The sequence below is a fragment of the Electrophorus electricus genome, chromosome 11 (genome assembly GCF_041902795.1).
Source record: "Electrophorus electricus isolate QZ-2024a chromosome 11, ASM4190279v1, whole genome shotgun sequence".
Classification (NCBI taxonomy): Eukaryota; Metazoa; Chordata; class Actinopteri; order Gymnotiformes; family Gymnotidae; genus Electrophorus; species Electrophorus electricus.
This window is the reverse complement of record NC_137507.1, coordinates 4,641,752-4,659,211: the sequence shown is the minus strand read 5'-3', so window position 1 is coordinate 4,659,211 and position 17,460 is coordinate 4,641,752. Positions and strand designations below refer to the sequence as shown.

Sequence of the window (17,460 nt, the reverse complement as noted above, 5' to 3'; positions counted from 1 at the left end):
CTGAATTTAAACAAACATGTAGGTGTTAATTCCACAGTCGGAGTTTCGCCCTTTACTGATTAGTAATTGAGACACCAGATGGCAGTGTTGGAAGTTTTACAAACCACAGCACGGCGCCCACCAGAAGCCACCGAAGACAATGGCATGACCTGCGCTGTGCTGTTTCATTCACACAAAGCATCTTCTCCTTTTACAGTCAGAGAAGATTCAATGGCACATTAAATGGCGCTTTAATGGCATATAATTATTTAGATCTCTCACATTTGTAACAGTAGCGAGAAAAGACGTGCATAGTTCAGGCAGTCACTTAAAAATGTCTGATCGTCAAGTTTGGTACTTCTTCAATGATCGCTAAATTACATTCTCTTGTATGATGGATTTTCCAGATCTTCAGTGCAGATACATGATTGATTTTCTACTGCAGCAAGAGCTAATGTATGCAACATTTTGACCCATATTTTACTGCAAAAGCTGAACTAATATACATTTGTTATTTGAAGGGGGTTATTTTTCAATTTCCGATACCTTCAGATACAGTGCCAGCACCGGAGGTCCATAAAGTTAAACAAATAAAAGGAACGCAAGCTCTTGCCAGAACAAACAGATGGTTGATTTGCTGTTTCTCAAAGTTCGGCTCAGTCAACATAGGGAAGTGCTGAAGTCTTATTCACCCAATCAGTCTTCCTCAGAGGACATTTATCCTATGTGAACCTTTATGAGCCATACACAGTTCATCTGAGAACTATAAGGCCTTTAGTGAGCCCAGCTGGACTGAGGTGGATAGCATACTCACAGTAACAATAACACACTCACATTCATACTCGCAGCACAAACATAAAGATGGAGTCCTATTAACATTACATTCTTAATTACACAAGCGCGCTCTCTATATAATACAGAACCACATTATTTATGTTTTCAGTACAAAATATGAACAATTTACTTTGGGCCAAATAATATAATAAAACAAACAAATTAAGCATAAACCAGACAACTTTCGTTGTGAGCTTTTCGGTGGGGTTACATAAGAAAACTTCACGCACTTCAAGTCACACTGCCACTGCAACAGCCTTACAAAGCGGCGTAGTGGAGTTCCTGTCCAGGAGATGGCGCTGTACTTCGTACTTCGCGAGACAACAGGCTACTATTGTTCTTTCTAATGAATTTGTAATAATGACATTTCCATGTTTCAGCAGAGCATGCTATCAGTCTACTGAGGTCCATTATAAATTGTATTTAGCAAATGTTTTAAAGTAACATGGTACAAAAATATCTTAGTTGTGATAAAAGTAATTACTTTTAACATTAAGAAAATTAAATAAAACTGTTAAAATTACTGATAAAAAGAACTTACTATTAGTTAAGATATCTCATCCGAATTACCATACATAAAAAATTATAGAGTACACTAAATACCAAAAGCCTAAAACATCCAAAATGCTTAGCTTCTAAGTGTTTTAAATAGCATACAATAACTGAAGGGTGTAATGGGTCCAAAAGTTTTCCTCAGGGGTTTTCAACTCAAAGTTTTTTTCACTCTCTAGCACACCTGTACTGACTGTTGAAGGCTTTTAGCTGATGTGCTGGATCAGGTGAACTGGAGAAAGTAAGATGTCAGACTCTGCAGCGTAGTTGGGCTGGGAGCAGGAAACTCCTGATCTAGCCCCTGCTTCTGGAACTCTACTACCTCTTATACAGATGCTTTAAAATACTAAATGCATACACATACCAACAGCACATTAAAGCCAGCTATAACCTTCAAAAAGCACCATGTCCCATGTGAATTAACTACAATGCTTATAATGTCTCAGCATGGATTCTCATGTGTGTGGGACATACAACTGGAAGACAGTGAAAGGTATTGACTGCAGAACCTCAAACGTCTGCATGGTTTGGCTAATCCAAAATGGACATGCACTCACACACACACACACACACACACACACACACACAGGCCAGTACTATGAAATAATTGAGTGTAGCTATTGGTATATGACCATGAAACAGTAATAGGATGCACTCACCATACACTTTATTAGAAATGTTTATTTACTAGAAACACATTTTAGGTGTATAACTAGTGATGACAGCACATCTGCTTCCAAACACAATTTGTTAGTTATCCTGTAGCTTTTCATCAATAGTCAGTTTCTGACTATGACACATATAATGATATTGACACATTGAAAAACATCTGTGCCTGATACAGGCATGTCAGCAAGACCTCCCCACTGTGTTCAGAACGGTCTCCCACCTAAAGAATACCCAGTCAGCAGTAGTCCTGTGGCAAGAAAACCACTGTGATAAATAGGTAGAGGCTGGCTGTGCCAACAGATATGTCTGTACTTGTATACCAATAAAATGCACCTATAAGAACAGTGTACCAAATGTGGTGCACACTCAATATCAGAGCAAGGTAAGTGTGTCTAATAAAGTAGCTGGTGAGTGTAAAAAATGCTTAGCTTTGACCAACATATAGCATGAGTTATCTCTTAGCACCCTGACAGTTATAACAGTGATTAGTTTTTATCAACCAATAAAGAAAGGCATAGTCAAACCATAAATGTACATTAAGTAGGGAACAATATAAGATTATTACAGGCCTTAACTGTGTATCAGTACAAAACTCTGGCTAACCACATTTAAGAGCATCAATATGATGATCCACAGTATAAGAGCCCTACAAAGAATACTTAACATTAGCACCATTTCTAGTAATTTAAGTATAGCTCATACAAGATCATATGAAAAAATGCAACAAACAAACAAAAACCACACCTTTCTGTATATCAGATGACATCACATATTATCATTTACCAAGACAAAACTGTTATCAGACAACACTGAAAACAAATAGCTTACTTAAACCAGTACATGAAGTTGGAGTTAAGGGCAGGGAGACACATGTTATTGCTGCAGGAGGCTCCGTAGATTGGTGGGCACGTGGAGCATGGCACCCCAACCTGGTATGGTGCCTCTCCTATCCAGTTACCCCTGGAAATCAGAATTATAAACATTTAACAGACTTGAGCCATACACATTCAAAGGGTAATCACTAAGTTCAAATTTTTGTGAATATTGGTTCTTGGTCCCAGCTCTCCCATGCACCTTATACACCTGACCCATCTCATCAGCTCATGACCAAGCCCTTTGTAACAAGAATCATATGTGCTTGACTGGAGAAAAGTACAATGATAAAACACTTCTGTAGCTCTCCATAGCTAGACCAAAGACTGCTAGTAAAATGGTATAATTAATTTGGTACAGTCAAATTCAGATTTATCTAAAAGATATTTGAAATTGAGTTTTGTGTATACACTCACTTTGGAGAGTAATTGCAGACCAGGTATGTTGCCTGCCTCCATACCGTTCCCCACACCACCATGTTGTAGCACAACTGAACCGCACACCCGACTCTGTTTGAAGTGGCCCAGACCATCTGCATGGAGCAGGGAGTGACATATATAGGGAAGCTTAACTCGATGTCTGCTGAGCTCACCAGAAACTGCAGCTCTCTGTCACACTTACTTGTGTGTAATGTGTACACATAGGTCCGTAACAGCGCATAGGGCACCTGGGGTTACAGTCACGGGGGTATGGGAATACGTAATCCCTCACCTCGTCATACCAGGGCTTAACCAACTGGAGGATGGACCGGTAGCTGGGAACAGATGAAAGACACAGTGAGTGTTGTCCAGACAACAGGTACATTTTGCTGGATGCAGTGTACTGGAGCCCAGTGGAATAGCCTAAAGAGCCAACTGCCATTAGCTCTGATGTATCCATGGCAGAGCCACAGGCATTGATGTTTTGATTCCCTTCTTGTAAAAAAAATTAAGAAAACAACTTCATATATCTTGACTGAAAAATGACTGAAAAATATTTTCATGTTTTGTCCCTTTCCAGGAGCCTGTCCATGGTGCTGAAACAGACAAACACACAGTGCATAGCTAGAAGCTAAATTTCAAAAGAGTTGCTTTTTAAAGATTTGTTAAAGTCTTTAATATATATATATTTCTGATTTAGCTTTAAAAAAAAAGGCCTGTCATCTGAGTTAGCTTGTTATGATGCAGCTCCTTGTTTAAGGTTATCACAGTATCACACTTTGTCCTCTCACTTATAAAGAGTTTGCCAGCCTTACTTGCCAGTTCGGACGGAGAGATTTTGGCCCAGGTATCGAAGCAGGTATGGTGGCCCGTGGTCCCAGATACAGGTGGCAGCCCAGGCCTCTGCTGACCTTGCCAGATTGTCATCCCACACCTGCTCATATAGAGAGAACACTGAATAACAGCTCTTATGCTGAGAGGGTTTGCATGAGAACCAACTGAAGGGATGTGTCAATCAAAAAAGAAAACCTCACTAACAGCAAATTTAAGGACGTGGCTAGCTACACAAACTAATGCACCAACTAAAGACTATAGAACTTCAGTATTCATAAAAATCACTGATCACGACATAAAATATGTGCATGTGTGTGCAGTATGTGTGTGCAGTATAATCAAAACCAGCACTAGCTGGTTACATCCTTAAGGCTTTCATCCTTAAAGCATGAGCATACAGTGTAATGGCAGATAACTGATGCCTATTTTATCTGATGTTTTCCCCTATTTCTCTCATCTCTGAAAGAAATCTTCATTGTAGTTGTATCTATTTGGGTATTATAGAACACTACCAATCTGAAAAGGCAAAGACCAGCTCAAGCCTTCTTAATTGGGGAGCACTTTTTCAAACTATCATCACTGAATTCTTCAGCACGTTTGGACGAGAACTGTGCACTCTTACAGCTAAATAACAAATGAACTGAGATGAAAACATTCCATATCCGTGATCTCATTCATTCAGTATTCTATATCAGGTGACAGGCGTCTTTATGGCTCATAATAAGTCACTCAAACAAAAGCAGTGCAAATCGTTCAGTAGTCGCATAGTAATTGCAACAGATGAAAACGACACGTCTTTCATGCTAAAGGGGCTGCAGCACGTGCTACACGTGAACGTAACATTAAAACACGAGCGCTATTTCCATTAAGAGCAGCGGGTCTCTTTAAACATTCCCCGTCTTGCCTTCTAAGGCGATATTTCAGTAATCTAAAGTCAATGCAATGGTTCAAATAATCCAGAAGGGGGAGCGCACCCATGTCCCTTTCTATCTAATCGTAATGCCATACGTCCAACAGGGGTGCGCGAATTCTTTTGTGCGCTTCAGTCTGTTTACCCGTCGCCTGAGTTTCAGAATTTCCATTTTAATTCAGAGGGAAAACAATCAATTATTCAAACGTATACGAAATAAACCAACACAACAAATATCCTTCGCTTTCTAAGTTTTCGACCTCCAATAGGTGTTGTATTCTAGTTGCTTTTTAGAAATGTTAGGTGTTAGAAATGTTAGAAATCTTAGCTGTAGATAGTTTAAAATTAAATGCAACGTGCAATTGCTCATAAACAGAACAATGCAGAACAATGCAGTTACCATTTTGGTATTTACGATTTGCAGTGAACTGAAAGAATGGAACACTGCTTGTACTTTTAGACACTTACCATGTATTCCATGTTGGCAGCAGGTGGAAAGACACTGGCTCGCACCTTATTGTGATAGTCCAGGATGGCTATCATGTCGCTTTGTGAAATGTAACGCTTTCGCCTTGATTTTGCTATGGATGCCGACACCTGGTCTTCAACGTTGTTGCTGACGGTAATGTTGACTCTTGTGGGTAAATCAGTTGCATTTTTTACGATCAATGCACTTGCATCGCTGGCGGCACATAATAGAATCAGGTCGATAAAAAAGTTGATGTTCCCCATCCTTTTCAGTTCACCGACCCTAAATTAACCAACATAATGTGTGAGAGAAATCTGCATAGTAGGAACTAACAATGTGATTTTGGACCTAAAATGACGATAAATGAATCACAATAAGAGCTATGTAAATAAACACACAAACCATAAATGAATTTGGGCAAACGTATCGCTGACAAAGAGCTTACCTTTTTGATAATCAGCTTAATGACTATAGTTGATAAGACAGCTATTTACTACCTGCGATTTCTCTCGCACTTGGCACGTTGCAAATCTCCCACTGCAGTTTTTGCACGGTTCGGTTTATATACCGTACCGTGGCACGGGAGGCACGAGGAAGGTGCACTCAGTCCCTCCCTGTCACCTGGATCAATACATCGAGTCAGTGCGCTCAATCCGGCGTTCTCTTCTTAGGAAGTAAAAAAAAATGGTCAGCCCACTCTGATAACTGTTACTACTTCAGATTTAGTTAAAGTAGCTATTTTTGTAATAAACATGTGGCCTGGAGTTAAAAACCATGTAACTGGGTAAAAACAAAACCACGCTTATAGCCCTTGAACTCGTACAAATCGTTCGCCACAAAGCTTTTCCCATTGTTATTTTCTCTGTCAAGGTAAGGACAGAAAATTTAATCAAGTGCAGATGGTATGAAGTCAGTTAATATCTTTCCCGAAAAGCATAAGCCTACTCAAGCATTATAATAAATCTAGATAGAAAAGATTGTATTTAGATGATTTTAGTGTGCCTGTCTCGGATGTTTAAACTGCCATATTCGTTACACAGTTACACTTGTACCGTGTTTGGATCTAACCCTGGTTTTCTAGCAGGGCAAGTGGAGAGCCAAGTTAAGAAGTCCTTCTCATGCGTATTATTTTCATTGGCAAATGAAATCTGGCAAAGAGGCAACATGACGCAGATACAGTATGACCCCACTCCACTCCTAAATCTGCCTCTCTCCCCGTTTCCCTTCAACGGTAAATAGCCCGGGTTTCTTAGAAATTATACTGATATGCCTATTCCTCTGTAATCTTAATAATTTTCTTAAAATCATTGTTTAATTTTTGCACTAAGTTTAATTCAGACATTGCCTTAAGATAATTATACTCTGAATATAATTAGTTTTTAACAAAGTAATTTATATTAATATTATCTACAGTAGGTATTCATTGTTTTAATATACTATATGATATTCAGCTGCTGCACCCAGTAAACATATTCTATCAGTTGTTGATTTTCCAGCCCTGATGTTTTGCTGTGCATTAGTGAAATTGGGATATGGGGTCACTGATCATGGATCTCATGAAGAGAGAAACTACTTTAAATAGTTTGGCTAACAGTGGCATACAATGCATTAAAAATTCACAATATGAAATTATGTTTAGAGAATAGTAACATAATAAAATACAAACAGATCTCGAATGCAAAGTAATATAGCACAAAATATTGAATAAAAGGCCAATATAATCTGAAGTATCCCATGAGGAAATATTTCATTTAATCTCTGTACATTATTATGACTAACTTAATGGTAGTACAATTTTCAACAGAAATGTGTTTAATAGCTAAGTCACAGGAAGAAGATGAGATGACTCAACATGAATCGTGGCCCATTCCTTGCTGCATTACTGTACCACTGTTTGAGTCTCTACATGGATCAGTCAGTGCACCCCTTTATTCTCTGATCAGAGATTATTTGATGAGAAATTGTTGTCCAGCAGTAAAACGACTGTCTGTGTGTGTGTGTCAGTATGCGAGTAAGTATGACTGATTTTGTGTCCATGTGTGTAAGTATTTTGGGGTAAGATGGAAAAAGAGAAATACCTACCACTGCACACTGCTCATCCTATTGGCAAATTCAAGTCAGTGACTCCAGCTTCAGGTCTCTGCACTGCTGCACTGAGTGTTGGATGTAAACACTATCCAAGCAAAACTACCAAAGGATAAACCTGTAATCAAGGCACCGGTTCACTGAAACTAGTAACTTCTATGTATAACTATTGCATTTATATGCTTAAAAAGGGAAAATAAACACAGTAGCCTTTTAATCTTTGAATTCTGAAGTAATAAAAGAAGCAGCTTCTGTTTAGAATACACCTTTCAGTTTCTGTGCAGCTGTATCCATATTTTTATCTCTTAAAGTTGATATTTCACTTTCTTGAATGGATGTATTCTTTATTAGGTTTTCATTTCCAGTGAAAGCTACCATAACCTTATTGCTGTTACACCAAGTGTAGAAATGAAGTATCTGGTAACATGCCAAAAAGCTAAATAAAGGTCATGGTCCATCTGCACCAGAACAATTGCTTTTCAGATTTTAATGTCAGGGGGAGGACTTTTACTGTGTATACTCCAGTAACCAGTATACCTGCGTCCTGTAACTTCATACTTTTCATATTGGTTTCCATGTAGCTACTGAATATTAATAATAAGCCTTATGATTATTAAGTAAATATGAAGCCTATAGTTTAGAAGTAAATGCTCAAAAGGACATTAAAAGGTCATAACAAATAGTCCAATGTCATACCATCTTTGTCATTAACCTCCAAGGGGTATTCTTGGAGTTTTTCTGTTTCTAAAGCAGCCCTAAAAAATGTTTCTCTTCACCCGCCTTTCAAATTTACAAAAACTAAGACAAGCGTATATATATATAAAGAAAGTATATATATCAGTGTATATTTACAATTGCTGTTAAGGACTGGTGCTAGATTCTGAATATCTGTCAGTTGTGGAGCAAATGCTCACAGCAAGAACAGATGTTTGGCACCTATTATTGCATGTAAACAAACCTATCATTGCGTATAAACACTCATGCACACATTCAAAGAAACACACATAAACACACAAACACACACACACACACACACACACACACACACACACACACACACACACACACACACACACACACAGTAACTCACTTGTGCTCTTCAGTAAGTGCACACACCAACCTCATGCTTCATTGAGAGTGTTCACTTGACTCTCCTCTATCGACAGCCAACCGAAACAAGCCTAATAAATCCATTATATTATTAGAAGGCATATTTGACAGAGCTCTTTTGACAGAACTATGTTTTTGGTAAACAGCAATATGGCAAAAATGGAGATGGTTGCTTAAGTTCAGCTATGTAAGTTCAATGTTGTAGCATAATTAAATTAGGAAGTTACTCAATAATACCTCAATACATGTGTGGTATGCTTTCCCAGTATATATGTTGACATAGACCACCAAAGAATAATGTTCATGCAATTTAATTCAGTAGATGTTAAAGGATTTAAATTTACATGTACATTCCATGTGGTGCATGTTTGCTCTGTAATGATTTGTAGACAACCACAGGCTCCATTTTTTCATTAGACATTTCTGGCCACAGCTCAGGGTTTTCAGGATTTGGCAGTGAGGGATGTGGAGCTGGCCAGCCCAGCAGAGGCGATAACCATGAGAATGTTGTTCCAGTGTTTGGCCTGGTCTTGTGTAAGACCCCATGTCCTCGAGGCCAGCAGATGACTCAGAGAAGCCATGACACTTAATTATGTGGTCTAAACAACAGTTGGAGAAATACAGTACACAGTTATTCATATTCATGCAGACGTGGCAAGAGGGCAGGATGGAGAACTAAACAGAAGAACGACATGATTCTGTATAGGTAACAGTGCAGTTATATAGGTGAAACTACTTCCTTATGGATCACTTAATTCCTTATTTGTAAACTTCATTTAAATATTGGTAAACAGTGTTTTGGTAAACAAAGTGTCTTATTTTCTAATGGAAGAGATTCTACCCAGACTCAGAAAGAAAAGCATCTTAGGATTCCTTTGTCCTTTATCTCTCATGCATAGAGGGAACCTCCATTTTACATTCAGGGAACCATATTTATTTTCAGAATATTTACATAATTTGCAGTAGTTGTAAGCTTGGCCATGAGAACGAAAGACAAAGAGACAAAGAGACAAAGAGCTCCAATAAGTATCATTTAATTATTGCAAAATGTAATAATAGTTGAAAAACTAGTATGCAGTTATATTACTTTCAATCTGCTGCATTAAATATCCACACATTGACTAATAAGTCCATCTTGAAAATTGTGAATTTTGCTTTCTTTCATTCAAACAGAAATTAGAATGTAATATTTGCTTTCATTCATGTTGAGATGACATGCAGCTGTGTTCTTAGTATCTGTTGCACAGGTTCATTAGCAGGTTGCTTGACTGCACATTTAACGTTATCATGTGAATGTCTCAGAATTTTCTACAATTAAACAAAGATAAAACAAAAAAAAATAATACACTGCTGTATTTATACTCCTAGCCCTCTGAAAGGCAAAAACTACTTGAGGAATTTGGGAGACATTTTAATAGTTATCTCTGGTTCAAGAACCACAGCATACTATTAATATCTCTAAGCCTGTTCTGCCACTGCTGATACAAAGAAACATACTTCTGGGTCCATTAGTCTGGACTAGAGCAGAGCTTTCTTCTCTGGCCTACCCAAGAACTCTATTACAAATTTGCAATGAAGAACTTCTCATTTTTTAAATATGGGTTTTACCCAGGCATAGACCATCAGACAGAAGTGACTCCCCTTAACATGCCAGGCAAACCACTGTCTTCATAACATTTGTTCAGGGACAGTTTCTGTCCAGTTCAGGATCTGATCTCTGATCTCGACTTCTCCCAAACACTCAATACTCTTGTAACTGGAATCAGTAGAGCAGGTGGAATGAGAGTCACTGATTTGTATACATAAGATGTTCTTACATCATTTTTCCATATAAAAAAAGAAACAACTGAACAATGGAGATAAATTTGATGTGGGCACATTACTATTACGCATAATTAAATAGGATTTTGGTTCATATGCTGATCTCTGACAATGGTGGATTTCACTAGGGCATTAGTAGTTGATATAACAGGAAAAACAAGCTGATTAAAGGCCTTCTTCCCTCTGACTCATTTTCATGCACAGTTCCCTTGGCCTTCAGCTTGCCCAGATTGATGACATAACTAACTGTTTACACCATTTCAGCACTTTCTGTAGTGTAGCATAGTTATTATTGTTGGCATCTTTATAAGCAGAAATCAGGTCCAGATTTGTGGATGCACACTGTTGCAATCGTTAATGCTGTAGGTAGCATTTTTTATTGTCATCCTAAAATTCTAACGAGAGTTGCTCAAAAACCCTGAAGTATTTCCATAAAATGTTATTAACACAAATGTCCTGCCTCATAAACTACACAGATTGGGGTGATGTGGTTATTTCTTCCTTCCATAACCTTTTGTCACTCTCTTGATAATACTGGCTTACCTCACCTTCAGCAACTGCCTTGTGGACACCAAAAAACAATACAACAGTCAAGTATTCATTTTATCGTCCATAACTCACATGGTGATTTATATACAGTAGACAACCTCATAACTCATAAATCCCACCAAAGATGAGTCGATGAAACACCATTCAGAAGTCATAACACTATGTGTAGGAATCCATAATATTACTAAGAATCCTAAGTATAGGTTCTGCTATTATGGTTAATGTGGCGGTAAGCCATCGACTTGAGGCTTGGGAATCTGAAGTCTGCCAAGGCCAAGACAGTGGAGCTGTAATGTGGTCTGTGTAGAGTGCAGGGGAGGATCTCACTTTTCAAATTTATTTACTGCAAAATCCCTGCAAACTCAGTGGCCCCAGTGTAATCCACAGCCCACATATAAAGAGAATAGAAAGGTCTTGTTGCTAATGTTTTTTGTGGATACACTGAGACTGGCTGGTGACATATATCAAATTATTTCATCTGTGATAGTAATCTTCATATTAAAATTGTGCATTTCTATTAGGGATGATCAAAAGTATTGGAGTTAAGATACCCAAATCTTTCTAACCCCATAAAAATGAATGAAAACTGAAAAAGTTACAGTATTTGTGTCCTTGGCTTTGTGCCATTCTATTTTTGTCTCACTACAATAACAATTCAAAGGGTTTCTAGGTTTAGCACTAAAAAGGCTTTTCACACTGTACTGTCAAATCACCTCTGTTGATGATCCAGTTATTTAGAATCAGCATTGCTGGAGTACAAAAATCACTAACATGTGCTGTGTCGCAGTTCTCCACCCCTGGATTTGGTCACCTCATGGTCAGTGATGTATGTGGTCCATGGCAGAATGATCCAAGTGCAGCTTTGGAAATCCCCAGAACTAGAATGACGTCACTTGGGTCACAGGGTTCTACCAGGCAACACTGTCTGTATGGAGGCAGAAACCAAGGCCAAAGGGCATTTGTCAGAAGCTAAGTAGCATTGGATCAGCAATATTAAACAACAGAACCCTTGATGTGGGCTAAGACACACTGACTCGTGAACTCCAGCAGGTGGCTGGTGAACTAAAGAACTGGAACTGTTCTGGACAACCCAAATCCAGGCCTTTTAAATAGATCTGAATTATAGTGTCTGATGTGGGGTAGTGTGCTGGTTAATACTGTAAGCTGCAAAACGTGATGTTTGCCTCCATTGTGAACGTTAATGTGGTTGGGGCAGAAGGGAACAGTCGCTGTGTTTTCTGCTAGGATCTGGGTGACGGGCAGCCATGTCTTGGCCGTCTTGTCTGGGCAGGAAGTGGAAACGTCCACGCTAGCATTGCGGACAGGCTAAACGTGCCAGCCGGGAGTAGGTCATTGGCCCTGAAGTTATGCCGAAGGCAAGAGTCAGACGCCGTGCTAGTTATACGAATGCTATGCCAAATTGTTCCAGTATCACATTTTTTTCTGAATTAAATGAAATGTGAGAGAGCATGTTACTATTTTCATGGGCCTGGCATTGCCCTATGGTTGCTATTCTGAGAAGCTCATATAAATTACATCATTAAGAAAGTATGGGTCCCTTTGTATGCATATTCACAGTGAACTAGGGAGTTGTGTGTGTGGTATACTTCACATTATACAAATATGTCCATCAACTCAGAGGCACAAGTCATTCCTGTGCTTTTTTCTTAATCATATGTATGCCAGTTCTGTATGCCAAGTGCTTAGATTGCCATATATAGCGTTTCACAACAAAATTAGGCTCCACAGACAGGCATTAGAAACCTGCTAACCATAAAGACAGATTCTGATTCTTTGGTTTATGGCAAGATGACTGCTAAAGGTAACAGCATCCCACTTCGAACCTGAATATTGGTCTGTCATTAGCAGACTGCACACAGTTGCTTTATGTCTATGGACATTTAGTAAATACATGGCGAGTTACTAAAATGGTGCATAAACGTGAGTTAGAAATTCTGTTACTTCAGAGAAAAGTAGATAGAAGCATAATTAGTGAACGAAGTAAAATTTAGTATACCTGGGTTTTAAATTCACACCTTACACACAGTTCAAACATTCTAACAAAATTGAAATTAAGAAACTAATTTGGGAAGATATGAAGGGGTGGATGATGACCAGTATGAACTGACCAATGCATAGAGAATTATCTTTAGGCCACAGTGATATATAACTGTTGCGAGACATTGCCAGATGTCACTCAAAAACTCATCAAATTCAAGTAATCGAATTGCAGTTTAACAGTAACATAACAGAGGTCTAATTGAAAATTAAACGGACAACCCTGATATTTAAAAAAAATGGTAATCATGAATTAATGTGTAGAATTACATTAATATATATATATGTAATACTACACCCTTCATCTATTAGGAGGAAATGCTGAGATGAGAGTCCATCTAATCTGGCTTTAAGAACAGTTGCCTTAAACAATAACATCTGACATAATGGCAAGAACTCACTGGCTGAAATCACTGTTTCTAAAACTGGTACTGATGTAATCTAGCTGTGTTTGTTCCTGCTGATACAAGAGGGATAATAAAGAGTGTGTTGGAGTTCCTCTTTAATCAGAACATTACATTAAATCAGCACAAATGAATTTAATTATTACCCTGGATAACAAGACGTGGTAGTCCTTAGTGCATTATTTTAGTTGCAGTTTGCAAGGGTTTGTCCTGTGCCTTATATTGCATACATTGCAGTGTATGCAATATACAGTGGATACAGATATAGCCAACACCATGTTCAAATATATGGCTGATATTGTAATGCAATATACAACTCTACTTATGCACATACATGTGTGTGTGTGTGTGTGTGTGTGTGTGTGTGTGTGTGTGTGTGTGTGTGTGTGTGTGTGTGTGAGAGAGAGAGAGAGAGAGAGAGAGAGAGAGAGAGAGAGTGCATGTGTTTATCAAAAAAAAAATCACCTATTTTTTTTAACAAACACATTATGCTAAGCTTACAGGACACATGTGGCAAAGATTGGTATTGTTACTCCAAGTGTTTGGCTGGTGGTGGTGTGGGTTCATTAACCTGTTTGGTCCCATGTGAGCAGAGTGTTTCTCTGCAGACCGGGACCCCCCACAAACAGACCCAGGAGACTCATGGTTTAAGTTGGTACCTCCAGAAAGTCTCACCACCGTCCCATTAAAAACTGCTTCACCTAGAAGCCCCATGATCTCTCAAGGAGAAGACCAAGAAGGCAAGGAGAAGACCTCCAAAATGACCATCCAACTTCTGACACACTCCAAGTACCCTCATTTATCATTTCAGAGTGGAACTGATTTCACAATGTTGTACGTTTGGCCATGGCAGCTGGACTTACTGGCACATTCAATTAGATCTTTGTCTACTGAAGTCCAATGAGTTGGCATCTGATTTAGATATCCCTGCCGGCAGATATAATTAGTTTGGAGGTCTCAGTGGAATGGACTGTACAGCATGTTTGTTCCCTGACTCAAGCCAATTGCAGCCACCCGACTCCTGCACTGTGATCATAAGGATGACAGCCTCAAGCCATAAACTTCAGCGGAGCCATGATATGATTTGGAGGAATGCTCCGTTGCGTTTACATCTGCTGTGGGTTATGTTTGTCTTCCCTCTTGGGTTAAACCATCAGGGTGAGCACAGACGACATTGCTGTGTTTGGGAGTGGCTCATCTTCTGGTTAGTTATTTAAACACAGCTGTAGAGTAGGAAACTTCACCCTGACATCATTACCACACTCACCCAAACTGCCTGCTACATGTCATTCAGGTGCCCCTGCTCAATGCTTATAATACAGTAAATGTTTTCCAGAGTAATAGAGATAAAAGCAGCAGGTGTTAGAGACATACAGGTAAATGTGATGTAGGACGACTAATAGCCTGCTAGCTTGACCCTCAGTAGACACTTGGCAAGGGGCCACACAGTACCATAGAGCAGCTCAGTAAAATAATAAAAGCTTATCCTGCCACCTTGTGGTGAACTGTGGGAAACAACATCTCTGAGCTTCACTAAGTCACTCAACAGAGAATAAACAGCAGGTATCTGTTCAGAATAAGGCTCTATTTGTTTGTTTATGTTTTTTTCTGTTCTGCATCAATTCTGCATAAACGATAATCATTTATGATGCCACCTAACAAGCCCTATTTCACCCATGCATGTTAGATGCGTGATTGTATATATTGATAAATGCAGTACATGTTAATAATATTGGGCTTTGTTTTCCCTCTCTGTCTCTCTTACTCTCACTCTCGGTCTTTCTCTCTCTCTCTCTTTCTCTCTCTCTCTCTCTCTCTCTCTCTCTCTCTCTCACTGAAACACAACATAAACACTAGGTGTCACTGTTATTGTTCAGTTTTTCACTGAAATACATTATTTGATTTAAAAGTAGACTCATTCCCACTTTATAAACAAATGCTAAAACAAATGTTAATTTGTCTCAAAATTATGTACTACCCTTACAGAGGGTAGCACATCATACTGAAAGGCAATGAAAGATTGTTGACTAACCAGATACATGGACCATTAAAGCATATATATTCGAAACCTATTTACACATATCAAAATACACACTGAATTATCATATGCAATTATCACATAGAATTATCAAATGTAATGATGCTAACAGTCAAGCCAGCTATCACAGAAAGCAGATTCCAATCTGTAGTTTGATTAGGTGAGTGGTGAGAAGTCTGTGGTCCCTCTTTGTCTGCAGGTATAGTGTTGTGGAACGTACAGTTCCTCATGGATCTCATTTTCTATTCTGAGAACTGATGACGTTCTTTGTCACCTTTGGAACAGTACAAGTTCATTTGTCTTTCAACAGCTCACTGCAGTGGCTCTGTAAAAGCAACTGCAAATTACTTATCAGCATACCAATGACTGTGCAAGAAATCCCTGGATCCCAGTGTTAATGATACGTAGCAATGCATCTGAGTGGCAGTTCAGAGTGGCAGAGTTAAGTGCCTAGACTAGCATCATCTAAATGATTTTATTGCTGGTTATTAATTTCTTTCTACTAGTTGTAAAAATTTTTATTTACATTATATTTGCATATGTGTCCTATACCTTATATATCTTTGCCTATAGATTATAGTCCCCTTCAGAATTACTGCCATGCTTGGCAAAGATGAGCAGAAAAGGTTATTAAAATTGTCTTGCTTTGTATCAGCTTGATCTGAAAATGTGAGCTAAATCTTTCCATCCAGTAAAATTATTCAAAGTTCTGGTTAATCAAAGTTCATATTCTAATATTTGTAGTTTTACAACCGTAGAGACATTTTTTATGGCATTTAGGTGGCATTTTCTTGGTGGCTTCAAGACAAAAACTGCCCAACTATAATCCTTAAAGAAGGTTTTACCTTTTGAGCAATGCATCTTGCTGTGTAGGATGAAAATACACTTGCACCCCTATTCTTCCAGGCAGATTCATCCTGATGAGTTGTTTTAATAGCAATAGCTATTTTACTGATGATTCTCTGATAACATTCACAGTCTTCTTTGCTTCTCCTTTTCCTCTCAGATCTTTCCTATGACACCTTAGAAGAACACCGAAGAACCACAAGACTTACTGAATGCATTAATATTGTAGCTTAATATTGTAGCCCCACTGACAAAAAAAGACTGTCTAGACATTGTAATGCCCTATGGAGAACCTCAAATACCATTTTAAAATTAAAAAGCGACTGGAGGAAAGTACAGCTTACAATCCAATATGACATTTAAGAAATTACTTGTACAATTACCTGATTAATTATTAATTATCAAATTAAAAAACCTAGGAAGGCTGACTTTTCAAGCCCCATTGACAGTCATAAGCACAACCCTAAATTAATCCTTATCACATCCCCATCAGAGCTCATGATAAATATGATGAAGTTACTTTTTTTTCTTTTTTTTTTTGATAGTAGAATACTTTCCATTATGGACAGTCCACAGTGAGGCAACATGCAAAAGTTCAACAATCCTTTCAATTAATCATGAAACACTCAATAAAGTGTTGCAATTATTCATTTTCAGGCCTCACCTGAAAAATGTAATCTTGACCCTTCTATTCTCAACAACTATATACCAACTTCAAATATTACCTACCTAGGCAAAATCATTGAAAAGCAGGTTTTTATTCAACTCTATTACTTTAAATGAAGTATTAAAGTTAGTATTTTGGTCAACCATAGCACAGAAACAGCATTTCTTAAATTTCTCAATAATCTTAAGTGAACCAAGATGAAGATAATTAAACTATACTGGCTCTTTTAGCACTTAGTACACTTCTGATACATTTGACCACAAGATACTTATTTCTCAAGTACAAACAGGTTGGCCTCTCTAGCTCTGGTTTTAAATTGTAAAATTGAATTCCTTGTTATTAA

General features: G+C 38.3%; 1 protein-coding gene across 2 annotated transcripts; it reads right to left on the bottom strand.

The window, feature by feature from the left end:
- Positions 1–2,026: 2,026 nt before the first annotated feature.
- Positions 2,027–6,493, bottom strand: pi15b (peptidase inhibitor 15b). 2 transcript variants are annotated; one of them, XM_081723363.1, is made up of 7 exons: positions 5,985–6,493; positions 5,539–5,821; positions 4,142–4,260; positions 3,529–3,661; positions 3,324–3,439; positions 2,863–2,994; positions 2,027–2,281 (listed from the first exon to the last, which is right to left on the bottom strand). In XM_081723363.1, exons 2-7 carry the CDS (start codon positions 5,800–5,802, stop codon positions 2,215–2,217), a joined length of 831 nt encoding a protein of 276 aa, XP_081579489.1. In that variant the 5' UTR covers positions 5,803–5,821; positions 5,985–6,493; the 3' UTR covers positions 2,027–2,214. The 2 variants fall into 2 exon arrangements, with proteins under 2 accessions (XP_081579489.1, XP_026866862.1); XM_027011061.3 differs by having other exon boundaries at positions 2,027–2,994; positions 5,985–6,451.
- Between the last annotated feature and the right edge of the window lie 10,967 nt (positions 6,494–17,460).

Bases quoted from the DNA above. Each gene is read 5' to 3' on its own strand.
- pi15b (XM_081723363.1), bottom strand. From the start codon at position 5,802: ATGGGGAACATCAACTTTTTTATCGACCTGATTCTATTATGTGCCGCC. The intron at 3,440-3,528 runs GTAAGTGTGACA...TGCTCCATGCAG, and splicing joins TGTGTACACATTACACACAA to ATGGTCTGGGCCACTTCAAA. The intron at 2,282-2,862 runs GTAAGCTATTTG...TTCTTGCCACAG, and splicing joins AACTTCATGTACTGGTTTAA to GACTACTGCTGACTGGGTAT.